General features: G+C 57.4%; 1 protein-coding gene across 11 annotated transcripts; it reads left to right on the plus strand.

Moving 5' to 3' along the window:
• The first annotated feature begins 1,325 nt into the window (after positions 1 to 1,325).
• On the plus strand, positions 1,326 to 13,633 carry EPN3 (epsin 3). 11 transcript variants are annotated; one of them, XM_084984812.1, is made up of 10 exons: positions 1,630 to 1,745; positions 5,700 to 6,388; positions 7,850 to 7,968; positions 8,664 to 8,741; positions 8,930 to 9,055; positions 10,020 to 10,107; positions 10,595 to 10,864; positions 11,040 to 11,156; positions 11,288 to 11,518; positions 11,728 to 13,633. In XM_084984812.1, the coding sequence occupies exons 2-10, from the start codon at positions 5,839 to 5,841 to the stop codon at positions 12,063 to 12,065; spliced, it is 1,917 nt and encodes a 638-aa protein (XP_084840938.1). In that variant the 5' UTR covers positions 1,630 to 1,745; positions 5,700 to 5,838; the 3' UTR covers positions 12,066 to 13,633. The 11 variants fall into 11 exon arrangements, with proteins under 11 accessions (XP_084840943.1, XP_084840944.1, XP_084840938.1 ...); XM_013981021.3 differs by lacking the exon at positions 1,630 to 1,745 and adding an exon at positions 2,149 to 2,375 and having other exon boundaries at positions 5,523 to 6,388; XM_005668886.4 differs by lacking the exon at positions 1,630 to 1,745 and adding an exon at positions 2,149 to 2,375.
• The last annotated feature ends 3,241 nt before the right edge of the window (positions 13,634 to 16,874 follow it).

Genomic DNA, 16,874 nt, shown 5'->3' on the forward strand with positions numbered 1-16,874 from the left:
TTTTGTTTTGTTTTTGTTTTTTTGTTAAATAGCAGCTTTATTGAGATATAATTCATATACTTTATAGTTCAACCTTCTGAGTGCCTGTTGTGGCACAATGGAAACGAATCTGACTAGTATCTGTGAGGATGTAGGTTCGATCCCTGGCCTTACTAAGTGGCTCAAGGATCCAGCATTGCTGTGAGCTGCGATGTAGGTTGCAGATGTGGCTCAGAGCCAGCGTTTCTGCGGCTGCGGCATAGGCCAGCCACTGCAGCTCCGATTTGACCCCTAGCCTGGGAACTTCCATATGCTGCGGGAGTGGCCCTAAAAAGCAAAAAACAAAAACAAAAACCTTCAACCTTCTAAAGTATACGATTCAGAAGATGATAGTAGATTCAGTCTTGTGCATTAAGTACCTCTTCAAGTTTCATCCGTGTAGCACGTGTCAGTATTTTCTTCCTTTTTATTGCCAGATAATACTCAGTTACATAGATAGGCCCCAATCTGTTTATCTATTCATCAATTGATGGACTTGCCTCCCTGTCTTGAATGTCAGATCTTTTTTTTTTTTTTTTTGTCTTTTTGCCTTTTCTAGGGCTGCTCCTGTGGCATATGGAGGTTCCCAGGCTAGGGGTCTAACCAGAGCTGTAGCCGCTGGCCTACACCACAGCCACAGCAACACCAGATCCGAGCTGTGTCTGCGACCTACACCACAGCTCATGGCAACGCCAGATCCTTAACCCAGAACAAGGCCAGGGATCGAACCCACAACCTCATGGTTCCTAGTTGGGTTTGTTAACCACTGCGCCACGACAGGAACTCCTTGAATGTCAGATCTTGATGAAGGCAGCTCATGGTCCTCTCATGTCCCACCTGCCCTCAGCTTCCTCTCCTCCCAGTTCCTGGAGCCATCCCACAACAGGAGGAGAGAGAAGCACACCTGGGGAGGTGATGCGTGGGATAAGGAGCACATTGGTAGCAGGACAAGGAATGAGTCAGGTGACAGGACAGAGAGTGTCACCCCTTGTAGTCCCTGCCCCTGGCCTTTGTTGGCTCACACATGTGGGGTCGTGCTTCCTGGAACAAGGTTTTCCCAAAGAGTCCCCACCAAGTATTGACAAAAGCGTGTGCCCGGGAAGAGAATTAGACCCCACGGGACCTGGCTCCTTGAGATCCGCATATTTCAGTTGGGCCCATGGGCCTCGTCCCAGTCCCGGAGGATCGTGCTCACCCCACTCTTAAACCCTAGAGCCCAGATCCCTGTGTCAGCAGCGAGAGATCATTATGGATTCGGGTCTGCTCACCCCTCTCTTCATGTCAAACCACCTGGCCTCTTTGAGCCATTTTTTTTTTTTCCCTGCCTTAAAAACAGCCTCTGGACTTGCTGCTCCCTCTCTCACTCAGAGAAATATGAAGAGGGTGAGAGATGGCTTTTACAAAGAAATGTGCTCTCAGCGCAGACTCAGCATCATAAATTCTTCTCTGTCAATAATAATCATTCTGGGCCAGGCTTCCTGTGTAGAGTGGACTCCAGGCTCCCAGAGTTTGAAGAGCAGCTTTGCTAAGGGCGGGCTTACTGCCTTGAAGACTGGGGCAGCAGAGGGGAGAGGGGGAGACCTGAGGTGTGGCTGCAGTCTCCTGCCCACTTGATTGTGCCTTTGGAGCTTCCGATAAGGACCTCATAGGCCTCAAGCGTCCTCCTCCAGTTGAGACATGGGAGGAGGTTTGGGGAGGACAGGGCACTCTGATCCTGTGTCAAAGAGGTAAGATGGCACTGTGCCTGAAGTCCTGATGCCCTTCAGCGTGGCCCAGGGGAGCAGCCGGGAACCCACAGAAGGCTACTCCACTAAGGAGCCAGCCCCAGGGAATGGGGGTCCTGGCCCAGAGGGACGAGCTAGGGGTGGGGTTGGTGTTGGACCCCCCCTCCCCATTTCCAGTGAAGAGGCAGGGGAAGGGTTAACTCACTGCAGGGTGGGAGTGGGTCACCTCTGGATCTGCACCTCCTGGGGACAGCCAGCAGGCAGGCCTCCCATCTCTGAAGGTGCTGCCTGCCTGGCCAGCAGGAAGGGGTTAACACGCCCTGCGCTTCCTCCTGTGTCCTGTTACTGCTGAGGCAGACCTGCCTGGCCAGCTGAGCAACTTTCCTCCCAGTGCTGCCTGCCGGCTGGGCGTCCAGAAGACTGGCAGGCAGGAGGCAGAGCAGCAGCCCATTCCAGGGACCCTGAGGGGTCTGTGCCTCTTGGGAGAGGGCGGGTCTCCAGAACGAGGGTCCGCGGTGGATGGCTCTGGGGGCACTCCCAAGGCTGTGCTGTCCCCCTGCTGCGCAGGTTGGAGGGTCACTGCAGAGGCTGCTCGTGGTCCCCGGGCTGGGGCCAAGGGAGCCTGAACCAGAGGTAAGCTGGCTCCTCCTGTAGGCGCTGGTGCCTGGCATGGAAAGCTTGGGGCTCAATCTCCCTCCAGGTCCCAGGAAGAAGGGTGAGGAAGGCAGGGGCCCCAGAGAAACTTGGAGGCATCTTGCCTGCTGTCCTTCCTTCCCTGCAGCCCCCAGGAAGGGCACCTCTTGAGGCTCACTCCCTATCCTGGGACTGGCATCTCTGGTGGCATTCCTCACAGAGTCCTGCTCTCTCTGCCCTATTCCTCCTCCTCTTGAGCCCCTGGTGCACCCACAGCCCCCACCCAACTCTAGCACCCCCAGGACACAGCTACCTCTGGGCTAGCACTCACTCCGCTGGTCCCTCCAGTGCCAAGAGTTAGGGCACTGCCACTCCCCCCATGGCTCAGGCTGGACCTGATTGGGAGGTGGGGAAGGGGCCAGGGGATAGAGCTGCCTTAGCAGCCTTAGCAGAGGATGGAAGGGGGTGCGGGCTGATGGGGGCACACACGATCTTTGGACAAACTCGTGCTTGTGACTCGGCATATCTGGGTTCTTTCTGTCTCCCTGAACCCCTGCTCTGGGTGTGCCATCTGCTTCCTTAGTCCTGATCCCCTAGTCCTGTGGGTCCCAAGAAGAGTAGGCTCCTGGCCCCTGTAAAGTTCTCCTTGGTACCCCCTACAAAAGAGAGAGCTGATGCTCTCCTCCCCAAGGCCCGCCCCGCCCCCTGCTGGCCCTTCTCCCATCCCCCAGCCTAAGCCTCCCTCCCCAGCTGGTACCCTCATGCCTCCTGCATCCTGCCTTCCCCACCCTCCCCCCATCTCTGAATCAGCCTCTCGGCCTGGCCTTCTCAGTGTCCTTCCCTCCACCTGCCAGGGTCTGGCTCAAGGTCACTGCAGTAATTCCAAACCCGGCTGCCCGGCTGCCGCCGTTGCCGCTGCTGTCTTATCGGCTGCTGGGTTTCTGTTTCACTCCCTTTTATTTCTGGGCATATTGTGTTCGATAAAACCCTTTGCTTGTAACACGGCTGGCAGCTCTCCCAGCCGCCCCCTCCTGAGTTCCTTCCTCTCCTTCCCCCTCCCCTCAGTGCTCCCAGGGCCTCATCCTGCCCTTTCTTCCTACCTCATCCCCTCCAACTTCAGTGGGGGAGGGGCCTCCCCATGTTCCGGACCCCTCCCTTCCCCCAGCTCGGGCCGAGGTGCGCGGAGAAGGCTCCTCCATCCCTACCTTCCAGGAGGAAAGTTCAGGCAGGGCCGCGGGGGCCCGCACAGAGGGCCCCCTCCCACTACCCCAGGCCAGGCAGGGGGTCAGGACGGCCCTGGGAGGCTCCAAGTCGAGTCAGGATGCCTGACTGGTTCTGCTGGTTTCGGTGGCCAGCCCTGGGAGGGGCTAGCGCTCGGGCGGGCTTTAGGGCACCATTATTTCTCATCTTGACTCTTGCCACTTGCCAGCCCACAGGATGGGGAGGTAAAGACAGGTTTGAGTCACTAGCTAGCGAGGGGGAGGGCAGGCATTAAACGAGCGCTGCCCGTGGCGCCCCGCAGAAGCCCTGCCACCACTGGACAGAAAGGCAGCGCGCAGAAGGTAAGCGGCTTCCAGCCAGCCCTTTCCATCTCGCCAGCTCTCGCACAAGCTCCTGCCCTCTGGGTCGAGGCGCTCCCAGGCACAGGGGCCTGATGAAACCTACCCAGGCCCACGGGCTGCTTTGAACGGAGCCCAGGTTGGCAGGGCTGGCTGGAGGGAGAGTGGAGATGGGGGCCTGGGGGTAGACAGGCTTCAGACTTCAGCTGCGCCCAAGGGTAGAGCTGAGAGGCGCAGTCTCCGTGGGTGCTGGTGTTGGTGGGGGGTTTGGGTGGGGGCCAGGTCCAGCCAGTGTGTGTATGTGTTTTATACACCAGAGGAACAGCAGTGGCAGGAGGAATCCGGTTTGGGTTTCTGGTAGGGCCCTGGGAGAACTGTTCTCTGTCTTGGGTCTGGGTTTGCTTTCAGCAGATGGCCTGGTCCTGAGGCTGTGGGGAGGCAGTGGGCAGGCCCTAGGCATCCCTCAGCTGGGATATCAGAGGACTGATGTGCCCAGGGCCTTAGGGTTTTGGCCTTGGCCTCAGGGAGCTTCCATTCTGGCTGGGAAGTTGGGACTGAGACCATAAAGCAAGCAGATGACATATTTATAAAGCGGGTGACACTGACAATAAGTGCTGGATTAGGATAAGTCTCCTCTTCTGGAGACCTAGGTGTTGGTCCCAGCTCTGCCACCTACATGCTGTGTGACTGTGGGCAGGCCGTGCGTACCCCTCTCCGTGTACAATGGAGATCTCTTTGGGAGGCTTCCTTCCTTGCTTTGCTACCTCCTTCCTCCTCCCTCCTCCCTTTGGATCTCGGCTCTCAGCTCAGCCGTCACCTCCTCTGGGAAGCTCTCCTGATTTTCCGAGTGTGGGTGCTCCTGTGCGCCTCTGCACTCCTGTGCTGCAGAGTGACTGCCTGTGCCTTCACAACCACACTGGGTGGGCCAAGACTTGTATTCTGTGCTTGTCACAGTGCCTGGCTCAGAGAAGTCCCAGGAAATTGGTGCTGAATGAATCAAACTACAATAGAAAAAAAAATTAACAATAGAAGAAGGGGGACTTCCCATTGTGGCTTGGCAGAAATGAATCTGACGCGTATCAGGAGCTTGCGGGTTCGATCCCTGGCCTCGCTCAGTGGGTTAAGGATCTGGCATTGCCGTGAGCTGTGGTGTAGGTCAAAGATGCGGCCCGGATCTGGTGTTGCTGTGGCTGTGGCGTAGGCCGGCAGCTGTGGCTCTGATTCGACCCCTAGCCTGGGAACCTCCATATGCTGCGGGTAAAGCCCTAAACAGCAAACAAACAAACAACAGAAGAAGAGAGGAAGGTGAGGATGGAGAAGTTGGAAAGAATAGGTCTTAAGCCAGATCCCCACAGAGACAGGAGAGGTTGTGAAACAGAAGTAAGGCAGGTAGGCACTCCTGGGGGGTCCCTTTTGTGTCCCTAACTAAGGGAAGACTGTGGCACGTGACTGACTGTGGCACGTGAATGTGGGTTAATCCTGGCCCCACATTCACCAGCTCTGTCATCTTGGGCAAGTCATTTAATCCTTCTTGCAACCTCACTCTCCCCATCTGTGAATGGAGGTAATGACAATAGTATCTTTATAGGTGTGAGTGTGAAGAAATGAACATGCCCAGCTAGAAGTGCCAGCTGAATAATAAATCGAATAAGAAAAATAAAAAGTAATTGCCTGCCCAAAGCGGTTCCTGGCATCAGGGACACCCTGGCCAGGCCTTAAGTCACTGGCTGAGGTGGGCCTGAATGCCAGAGCCTCTCTTCCTCAGACCCATGTGGAAGCCAAGGACACAGCCGCCCTGCTGAGAGCACGGCGGCCCACGCTCGGAGACGGTGACCTCTCGACGGTGGCCCTCGGTCCTCCACCTCTGGCTGGGGCGGGGGCCGCCCATCTCCAAGTCCCCGGCCATGACGACCTCCGCGCTGCGGCGACAGGTCAAGAACATCGTGCACAACTACTCGGAGGCGGAGATCAAGGTGCGCGAGGCCACCAGCAATGACCCGTGGGGTCCGCCCAGCTCCCTCATGTCGGAGATCGCCGATCTGACCTTCAACACGGTGGCCTTCGCCGAGGTCATGGGCATGCTGTGGCGGCGGCTCAATGACAGCGGCAAGAACTGGCGGCACGTGTACAAGGCGCTGACGCTGCTCGACTACCTGCTCAAGACGGGCTCCGAGCGGGTGGCCCACCAGTGCCGGGAGAACCTCTACACCATCCAGACGCTCAAGGACTTCCAGTACATCGACCGCGATGGCAAGGACCAGGGCGTCAACGTGCGTGAGAAGGTCAAGCAGGTGATGGCCCTGCTCAGGGACGAGGAGCGCCTCCGGCAGGAGCGGACCCACGCGCTCAAGACCAAGGAGCGCATGGCGCTGGAGGGCACAGGCATTGGCAGCGGCCAGCTGGGCTTCAGCCGCCGCCACGGGGATGTTCGCGGTTCCCCGTCCTCCTACAACTGTGAGTGAGCCCAGGGGTGTGGCTGGGGGGCGGGGAGGCCACCTGGGGGGTTCTGATGCTGGCTCTGCATCCCGAAGCTGTGGATCAGTACACCTGTCGCGGGGTTGGGGGTTCTGAGGATGCGAGAGAGAAGGAGGAGAATGTGCCAGGCTTGTTCCTGTTCACTCGCTGTCTGGCAGAGGCACGGCGGTGGAAGCATAGGCTCTGGAGTGTAGTTGTGGTCCTTAGCCTGCCCTTTCTAAGCCGCGTGATCTAGACAAGCAGCTCCCTGAGCCTCAGTTTCCTCATCTGTAAAGGAGGGATAATCTTATAGACTGCAATTGTTCAAGGTGAGAGTTAAATGAGACCAGGCCCGGGAATGCACTCAGCCCTGTGCACAGACACACGGCCTGTCCCTTATCGCCCCCACTCCAGGGCACCGTCCTTGAAAATGGGGACAGCTGCAGAATGTCCTTGACTCTCCCCCCCACGGTGATGGGGGCTTCCCTTACCTGAGGGGCACTCAGAGTGACCCTTCTTGGGAGTTTCTGTTGTGGCGCAGTGGAAACAAATCTGACTAGTATCCATCAGGATGTGGGTTCGATCCTGGCCTTGTTCAGTGCGTTAAGGATCCAGTGTTGCCTTGAGCTGGGGTGTAGGTTGCAGACATGGCTTGGATCCTGGGTTGCTGTGGCTGTGGCTGTGGCCAGCGGCTGTAGCTCCAATTTGACCTCTAGTCTGAGAGCTTCCATGTGCCATGGGTTCAGTCCTAAAAAGCAAAAAAAAAAAAAAAAAAAAAAAAAAAAAAAAAAAAGGATGCCCCTTCTTCCTTTTTTTTTTTTTTCGTCTTTTTGCCTTTTCTAGGGCTGCTTCCCTGGCATATGGAGGTTCCCAGGCTAGGGGTCCAATCCGAGCTGTAGCCACCAACCTACACCAGAGCCACAGCAACATGGGATCCGAGCCACGTCTGCAAAACTACACTACAGCTCACGGCAATGCCGGATCCTTAACCCACTGAGCAAGGCCAGGGATTGAACCTGCAACCTCATGGTTCCTAGTCAGATTCATTAATCACAAGCCATGATGGGAACTCCAAGGATGCCCCTTCTTGACAGCATGCTGAGGGTTCAGAGAGCTGTGACCTTAACTGACTGCAACCTCTCACCCTCCCATTGCACTTGCCCCTAAGCTGAGCAGGGCCCAGCTATGAGAGTCCAGGAACTGGAGTCAGGTCTTGCTCAAGGGCCCACCCCTCTGAGCTGTTGCATGTCTATAAAGAAGGGACTGGAATCTTCCCCATGGGGGAATGGAAACCTTACAGAAAGTGCCAAGCATGTTGCCTGGCCCCATGGGGCCCCCCCGATGGCCAGGTGTTTCCGTCCCCCTCAGGTTCCATATCTGAGCCTTAATCTCCTGGGGAGCGGGGAAGCTCATGGGTACCTGTGTGTTATGGAAGCCACCATGGATGGTTGGTTATTGCAGCCTCCTCCTCATCCCCCCGCTACACCTCTGACCTCGAGCAGGCCCGGCCACAGACATCAGGAGAAGAGGAGCTGCAGCTGCAGCTGGCCTTGGCCATGAGCCGCGAGGAGGCTGAGAAGGTGAGGCCTCCTCCTGGGGCAGCCGGCAAGGGTGGGGATGGGGCGACCCGAGCGAGGTGCCTGGATGCTTCACACCTCTGATAGTTAGGCTCACCTACTCTGGGTCCCAAAGTCCTAGTCCTGCTTCCAAGGACAGCCCAGGACCTGTCTGTGTCCCTTGGATTGGTTACTGGGCTTGGGGACTGCCTCCCCGCCCCTAATTCTCTCTGGCTGGGCCTGGAAAGGGTAGCCTGTGTGTGTAGTGGGTTGTGGTACCTGTCTGTCTTATGGGCCTGATGTTGCCTGATGGAGGGGAAGGGGTCCGTGTGCCAACAGCTTCCTAGGAGACACAGAGACATGCTGCTGTCCTTGTGGGGGGCAGGGACAGCCTCCCTGATGACCTTGTCTCTGCCATCGCCTCGGTGGGTCCCGACAGACCTGGAAGATGCAGCTGGCCTCACACAGCAGGGCTTGGGGTGCACTCTGGAAACCCAGAAGAGAAGGATCGATCTTCTGAATTTTTAAACTGCATCTCAGATCCAGATCTGGGCAAGGGAAAGCCACGCCCACAACTGGTGTCTGGGGGCAGACTGCCCACACTCACTCTGGGTGGTACTTCTCTCTCCATCACCCTTACCCACATAGGGTGATGTTGCCCTTCTGCCCAGGGATGGGAGCACTGTGCCAAGTACACCCCCTCTCTCCCTTCCTCACAGCCGGTCCCCCCAGCCTCCCGCAGGGATGAGGACCTGCAGCTGCAGCTGGCCCTGCGCCTGAGCCGGCAGGAGCAGAAGGTAGTTGGCCACGCCTCCTGCGCTGATGCTGGTGCTGGTGGAGGTGCTACGCTGTGGCCACTAGCCAGGCTCTTCCCGCTCCTCGTTGTGGTCCTGCTGCCCCTAACCTCGGCTCCTCCCACACTGCACTCTTCTCTACTCCAGCCCAGTGGCTGCTCATGCTTTGCTCGCTCTTGTGCCTTCTGCAGGAGGTGAGGTCCTGGCGGGGAGACGACTCCCCTGTGGCCAATGGTGCTGGGACTGGAGTCCACCGTCAGCGAGACAGAGAGCCTGACAAAGAAGAGAGAGAGGAGGAGAAGCGGCAAACCAGCCAGGTAGAGGGGGCTGGCGACATGGGCGGGCAGAGCTTGGGAGATGAACTAGGTTAAATATTTGTAACGAGTGCAGAACAGTGCTCCGTATCCAGTAAGCACTGCTTAAGTGCTATGCAATGAAACTAGAGGTGGTGTGGGGGGGGGTGACGCATCCTGCCCGGGCTGGTGCCTGAGCTGGTGGCAAAATAGGATGCAAAGAACCTTGATCCAAGGCAACTGGATCTGGATTCTGGCTTTGCCGCCACCTACTTTAAGACTCAGGGCATGTCATTGTCTTGACCTTGATTTCCTCCTCTGTACAGTGGACTTGTTGGACAGTTCCAGCTCTGACAATTCCAGGGTCATGTGATACTGTGGCTCAAGACTAGGGGTGGCCTCAGGCACATGGTGCATAAAATATCTTGGCCTCACGCACCTAGTTTCCTAGAGGGAGGAATGCGTAGCTGCTGGTAGCGAGGCTACCCTCCAAAGCTGTCTCTGCTACCCCTGGGGTGTCTCTGTACCCTTTCTGCCCAAGTTCACTGTGGCCTGTGTCTCTTGGATACGGACTTAGGGAAGTAGGCTCATCATAAAAGGTGAGCTACCCCTGATGGTCTGAGGGGCAGGACACCTGAGAAAAGGGGCAGGCGGGTCCGTGTTCTCTCCCAGCTCTGCCTCTCCCTGGCTGTGTGACGTTTGGCGACTCGATTCCCCTCTCTGGGCCCCCCGCTGGCAGGTCTATAAAATGGGAGCCCCAGCACCTTCTCTACCTACTGCCCAGGTTGTTATGCAAATGAGGCACTGCCTGGATAAGGAAATGCCTCGGGAACTGGAAAGCACTGTGCGGAGGCAAGGGATCATTAATAGATGTTTGTGGAATGAATAAAGGAAAGAAGGAGCTGGAGTGAGGATGACAGGTCAGGGCCCGCCCTTCCTCCAGGCCCCACCCTCTCTGAGCATTGTTGCCTCTCCCCTCCTCCAACAGTCCTCCATCCTGGACCTGGTGGACATCTTCGCACCAGCCCCGGCCCTGCCCTCCACACACTGCTCTGCTGACCCATGGGACATCCCAGGTGGGCATGCAGGGCTGCAAGAGGCTCCCCGGCTGGCTCCTAGAGAGCCCCTTCCTTCTCAGCCACTTGCTGGCACACGCTTCAGACAGCTGAGGACAGCTGGGCAAGTCGTTCACTGCTCTGAGCCTCAGCATCCTCTGTGCCATCGGGCTGTCGTGTGGGAGGGGGCACATCTGAGAAACTCAAGCTTATGGGAGATTCCTAAATGTTCTCTTGTTGCCCCTGGTCGCCTCGGGTTTCCTGGCCCCGCCTGTCCCTGATTGGGAAGGTGGCCTGAGTTGCCTGTGCTTGGGCAGAAGAGGGGGCGGGTCCAGGATCCTGAGATAACTTGCTGAATATGGGCTCCAGCTTGTGGGGTGGTCCTGAGTCAGCATCCCATCTGTGAAATGGGTTCCTTGGCCTCCCAAATTGGTCTGGGTACCTGGGAAGGCTCCGGACCAGGGGTTTGAGTGGGTCTGGAGTCACACCTGTGCTGTTCCCATTTCAGGTCTCAGGCCCAAGACAGAGCCCAGTGGTTCGTCCTGGGGGCCTTCCGCAGACCCCTGGTCTCCAGTCCCCTCAGGAAGCATCCTGTCCCAAAGCCAGCCCTGGAACTTGTCCCCTATGCTCTCGTCCTCTGAGCCCTGGGGCCGGACCCCAGTGCTGCCTGCTGGACCACCCATCACAGACTCCTGGGCACAGAACTCCCCCCACCACAAACTCCCCAACTCAGGGGCCGACCCTTGGGGGGCTGCGGTGGAGACTTCCAGCACATCTGGTAAGGAGAGGGCCAGAGGCTGTGGGTGAGGGGCTGGAGGACTTCTGGGTCCCTTTCCCTCCAGGGCCAAGGGGCAGGAGCTCCTGTCTTAAGAGGGTGGCTCGCCTGGAAAGGGGTCAGCCCAGTGCCTGCCCTTTTGCCAACACATCTCATCTCCTTTTTCTTCCTTGGCTAGGGCTAGGTGGTACCTCAAACTTTGACCCATTTGCCAAGCCTCCAGTATCCACAGAGACCAAGGAGGGGCCAGAGTGTGCCCAGGCCCCGCCCTCTGCGCAGCCCAGCAGTCCTGTGGGTAAGCAGGAGGCAGGAAATGATGCAGCTCTGGGGAAAGAGGGGTCCATCCACAGCTGGCCTCTGCCTTCTCCCTCTCCCAGAGCGACCACTCGGTGTCCCCACCAAGGAGCTCTATCATTTCTGTTCCAGAGCTGGACCTGTTTGGAGACTCCATTCCCAGTTCCAAGCAGAATGGCACAAAGGAGCCAGATGCCTTTGACCTTGATGTACTGGGGGAAGCGCTAACACAGCCCAGCAAGGACACCCCAGCTCGCCGCACTCCTGAGTCCTTCCTGGGCCCCTCGGCCTCCTCTTTGGTCAACCTTGACTCATTAGTCAAGGCACCCCAGGCTGCAAAGACCCGGAACCCCTTCCTAACAGGTAGACTGCCCTCTCCTCCCTGCTGGGTCTCAACACTGGGATCCCCTGATCTCTCTCCGACTCTTCTTTCAGAGCCCAGCTCCTGCCCTAAGATCTTCTTCTTCTTCCCTACTCCTAAGACCCCAGATCTTGCCACCCTGCCCCACTTCCCACTAGGGCTATGTCCCCCTGGTCCACTCTAAGCCCCCCAATCCACTCTCGTTCCGCAGGTCTCAGCGCTCCATCCCCCACCAACCCCTTCGGCGGGGGCGAGCAGGGCAGGCCCACCCTGAACCAGATGCGCGCCGGTTCGCCAGCGCTCGGCCTGGCGGCCAGCGGGCCGGTGGGGACGCCCTTCGGTTCTATGACCTACAGCGCCTCCCTGCCTCTCCCGCTCAGCAGCGTGCCGGCCGGCGTGACCCTCCCCGCCTCGGTCAGCGTCTTCCCCCAAGCCCGCGCCTTCACGCCGCCGCCCCCTGGGAGCCTGCCTCAGCCGCTGCTGCCCACTTCTGGCTCGGCCGGGCCACTCAACCCGCTCCAGCAGGCGGGCACCAACCCGTTCCTCTGAGCAAGGCCCGGGCTGCCTGCTGCCCAGCGCGTGCGCGCGAGGCCCAGGCCCCCTTCTCCACGTGCTGACAGCTCTGGGTCCCGCCCCCTGGCGCGGGGTGGGCGGAGCTACCACCTCAGGACCCGCCCCGGAAGCCAAGCCGGCTGAGACTGCCCTGAGACCTCCGCAGACCCTTTGCAGCTCCCAGGGCTGGAGACTGGTGACTTCACTGGGGCCGAGGCCACGCCCCGTAATAGAGACTGGAACCCACGTCCTCAGCTCTCACCAAATGCACTTCTTGCGGGACGTGACGGCTAGATCTGGACCACAGCGCAAACCACCGCTGCCATGCAAACAGCTGCTCCACGATGTGGGGCCCCAAAATGCTCCCACTTCTTGTACAGACCCCCAGCCCAGCACCTTCGCTTCCACATGCTCCCCAGACTCGTTCGATCATTTCATCTATTTATCACACATCGGCGCTGGGGACGGTCTAATAGCAAAAGACAAGAAGTTCCACTGCGCGCTCCTTATGTAATAAGCACTTTAGACAGATGATGTCATTTAATCCTTGCATCAACATTCTGAGGTAGATAGTAATATTACTCCTATTCAGGACTGGCTACATAAATTGTGGGACCCAGGGCCCCACGAATGAAACCATACGGCCCCTTGTTCAAAATAGCATCATGGGGGCCTCAGAGCATTAGCTCAAGGGCAAAGCCCTTGCTTGGCCCTGCTTGCACTTCATAGGTGAAACTCAGGTTAAGCGACATGCTCAAAGTCACAAACCTAGCACAGAGTGGAGCTGGGATTCGGAGTCAGACCCTCCAGCTCCGCAGCTCCGGGCTCCCACCATGAGCCTCAGATTTAATTCACATCATTGATAACTGCTGTAGACAAAGCGCTGGGCTCATCTGAGAGGGATCCAAGGATGGCTAAGCCCACAGCCTCCAGGAGCTCAGAACTCAGTGGGGTAGGTGACCTGGGTCCAGGAGCTCAGAACTCAGTGGGGCAGGTGACCTGAGTCCAGGAGCCCCCCGATCCTTTGTTTTACAGAGTCGCCTTAAATCTGGCTCTTATTCCTCCCTCCAATAGGACTGTCAAGACACTCAATTTTGGCCATGACCCCTCCTGGGGGGCTTGTATGGGGTCTGGGAAACAAGGGGAGGAGCAGGGCCTGGTACCTCATTCTGGGGGCCGCCTTGGTCGCCCTGATCCCTTTTCTACTCGATGCTCTCTGACCACTGGGCACTGGTGTTCCTTCAGTGCTCAGGGTCTGGCCCTGCAGGCAGTGGGTGGGCCTTTTGGGAGTCTGGGGGCAATGGCTTTGCATAGGCCAGAAACACCAAAGTTGGGGGAAGGACACGATGCAGGTCTCCTTCCTAAGGTGGGGGTGGGGAAAGGCGCTGCTTTGGTTTTTTGGAGGGAGGCAGTCCTTCTGTGCTGTTACAGGTAGGACGGACCAGACCATCTATTTAGGAGTCAGACTGACAGCATTCAAAACTGCTCTAAGGTTTGCACTTAATAATCACTTCGTAATAAGTGGTTATGCTCCCCGACCTTGAGTAAATTACTTAACCTGTTTATGACTGTGCCTCCATTTCCTTCCTCGTCAAATGGGAACAAGCATTCTTTCCTTATGAGCTTGTCGTGTGGCTCCTCCCCAGGCCAATGGCCCTTCAGTCCAGGGTCCACACTGTTCAGAGAGTAACCATGAGGAAGGAACCTGCCATCCCCATCATGGATGGTTTTGCCAAGTGGTACCCAGAGCTCAGCCCCCATCTGTCTTTGGCTGAAGGTCTCTGTCCTTCTTGGTCACTGACTCACCTCTCACCCCTCCCCATCCTGGGACCTTTGCTTCTAAGCTGGCTCTGCCTGTGGACCCTGCTTCCCTGGGGTCTCCTAATGGGTGATGTTTTGATTCCCATCAAGAGGAGGTTGGTAGGCTTGTTCCCCATACCTGCTTCTGGACCAGCTTCCTCCTGGAAGACCCCATCGGCCGTGGAGGCTGAAGGCCCTGGGTGCTCCGCCTCCTGCCTGGGGCTGTGCTCCACCTCATTCCTGCATGCTTCACCCTTGGCTCACAGACTTCTTGTCACCCAGATCTTGCTCAGTCTTGTGTGACTCCATTGCCCAAGAGGATGACCTCACCGGCCCTTGACCTTGCCGCTGCTCCCACCCCTGGTCACACTTTGGAGCCTGTCGTCAGCCCCAATTCCTCCACATTAAGGGCAGCCTTCCTGTTCTCTGATCTTAACGTCAATCCTTTCAGGAACCACACACACCCATCCCTGCGACCTGCCAACCCTTCCGCCCTCCTGCCCTCCCAGCTTCTCCTCCACATCATCAAATGCCTTCTCTCACCCGAATCCGTCCCCTTCATGTCTGTCAAAATCAATGTCATCCATTTGAAAGGGTCTTTCCATCCTTCCCCTCACACTTAAGTGCCCACCCTCTCTCTCTGTGTCCCCTCCTTCCCCCGCCCTCCTCGACCCATCCACTCAGCTCCTGCTGTCAGCCTCACCTCCTGGAGCACATCTGCCACGTCCACCAATGGCCTTCACGTTTCTGAAGCCACTGGACCTTTTTCGGTCATCTCCCCGTTGGTTTCTCTGGAGTCGGACCCTCCCTCTTGGCAACTGTCCCTCTGCCTCTGGGATGACACCCCCCCTCCCCCGCCTCCTGGTTTTCCCTTGACCCTCTGTCTTTTAGGGTGCACTCCTGACTTCCTCGAGCCCAGGCTTCTTGCTGCAGGTCACCCTGGGCGATCCCTCCTGTGTCCTCACTGTCTCTGCGCTGAATAGCCCTCCCCTCCCCCACCACCCTTCCTCTGCATTCCAGAGCCTTGTCTTCTCCGTGTGTACATCTCAAGGACATCTCAAACCACCATGTCCAAAAAGGACCTCAGGAACCCCCTACCTGAGCCTCTCCCCACACCCCCTCCTCGGCAAATGCCCACCCCCCCATCCAGCACTAGCCCCATTCTGCAAATCACTCTTTTTTTTTTTTTTCTTTTTGTCTTTTTACGTCCGCATCTGCAGCATAGGGAGCTTCCCAGGCTAGGGTTGAATCAGAGCTGTAGTCCCTGTCCTACGCCAGGGCCACTGCAACGCAGGATCCGAACCGCGTCTGCGACCTACACCACAGCTCACAGCAACGCCGGATCCTTAACCCACTGAGCAAGGCCAGGGATGGAACCTGCAACCTCATGGTTCCTAGTCAAATTTGTTAACCACTGAGCCACGACGAGAACTCCTGCAAATCACTCTTGAAACCCCCTTCCTTACAACCAGTCCTGATGATGTTTCCTCCTCTACAGGTTCACCCCGTCTCTCCATCTCCACCTCTGCCTGGTGCAGAGCCCCCCACAGCTCTCCCCTGGCCTCCAAACCCTTCTGCTTCCACTCTTGCCTCTCTCCAGTCTGTTTCTCACCGGCAAGCCGGAGGGACCTTTTCAAAATGCAGGGTCACTCCCCTGCCTATAGCCCTTTTCCACAGCTTCCTGCTCTTAATCAGTAACCAAACTCCTGCTCACAGTCAAGACCTGGCCCCTGCCCTCCTCCTCAACACCCCAACCTCATCTGCTACTCTCTTCTCTGCGCTCTCTGTCCTGCCACCAGGCTGGCTTCTGCTGTTCCTCAGCCCTGACTCACTGTGCTGCCACCGGGCCTTTGCACGTCTGTTCCTTCTGCTTCCCCAGCATTTCCCCCATGCCCTCCCCAGATTCCATCCTTTGGTTCTTCAAAGGCTGCCACACAAATGTGACTTCCTCAGGGAGGCCTTCTTCCCCTGTCTCTCCCACCAGACCAGGTTCCTTGTGACACCGAGTCATGGCACTTCTCGAAGTAGGTGGTTGTGCATTCATGAGTATGACTGTTGGATTCGCTTCTTCCTCCCTCATCTGACTCTGAGGAACACAAGGGCAGGGGCCTGGCTTTCTCTGTTGACCACTGTACCTTACAGAGGGCCCGGTAGGTGGTGGGTACTTGGTCAATATTGACTGAATGCAACACGTGAGTTATGCCAAGTATCTAATAGGACGTAAAGTTGGCTCGTCATTATGATTCAGGGAAGGCTTCCTGGAGGAGGTGGGATTTGAGCAGGACGTTGAGGTGGAGAGGCAGAACAAGGGGGAAGCTGACTGGCCTGGAGCACCTGGACAAGCCACAGCTTTGCCTCTTGCTTCATTTCTCATTTATAAAACAGGCAAGGGAAAAAAAAAAGTGAACTTGTAGTTTGGAGTTCCCGTTGTGGCTCAGTGGTTAATGAATCCAACTAGGAACCATGAGGTTGTGGATTCCATCCCTGGCCTTGTTCAGTGGGTTAAGGATGCGGCGTTGCTGTGAGCTGTGGTGTAGGGTGCAGACATGGCTCGGATCCCGTGTTGTTGTGGCTGTGGCGTAGGCTGGCAGCTACGGCTCTGATTAGACCCCTAGCCTGGGAACCTCCATATGCCGTGGGAGCAGCCCAAGAAATGGCAAAAAGACAAAACAAACAAAAAACAAAAAACAAAAAAACAGGCAAGGTTAGGCAAAATGACCAGAGGCTCTGGTGTTCCACAGCCCTGGCATCCTCACAGCCCTCCAGTTCTCCTCAGGAGGGTTATCCTAGCGCAGGCTGCTGGTTGAGGCCCAGGGCGCCCCGTTCTGGGCACAGACCTCCTCCCAAGCCCGGGCTATCCGACCTGCAGTCCCGCGACCGGCCACCGGGCGGCGCTCGGAGACCAGCCACGCGGCCCGCTGTTTTGGCGAAGACGCGCAGCGGCTGAGTCCGTGCCCGGGCCCGCCCCTCGCAGCCTCCGTCCCGCTCGCCTTTCCTGTCCGCGGC

Source organism: Sus scrofa, chromosome 12, assembly GCF_054392235.1.
Source record: "Sus scrofa isolate SSC_HxYL_T2T_F1_AM1 chromosome 12, Sscrofa_HxYL_maternal_Yorkshire_Landrace_v2.0, whole genome shotgun sequence".
NCBI lineage: Eukaryota > Metazoa > Chordata > Mammalia > Artiodactyla > Suidae > Sus > Sus scrofa.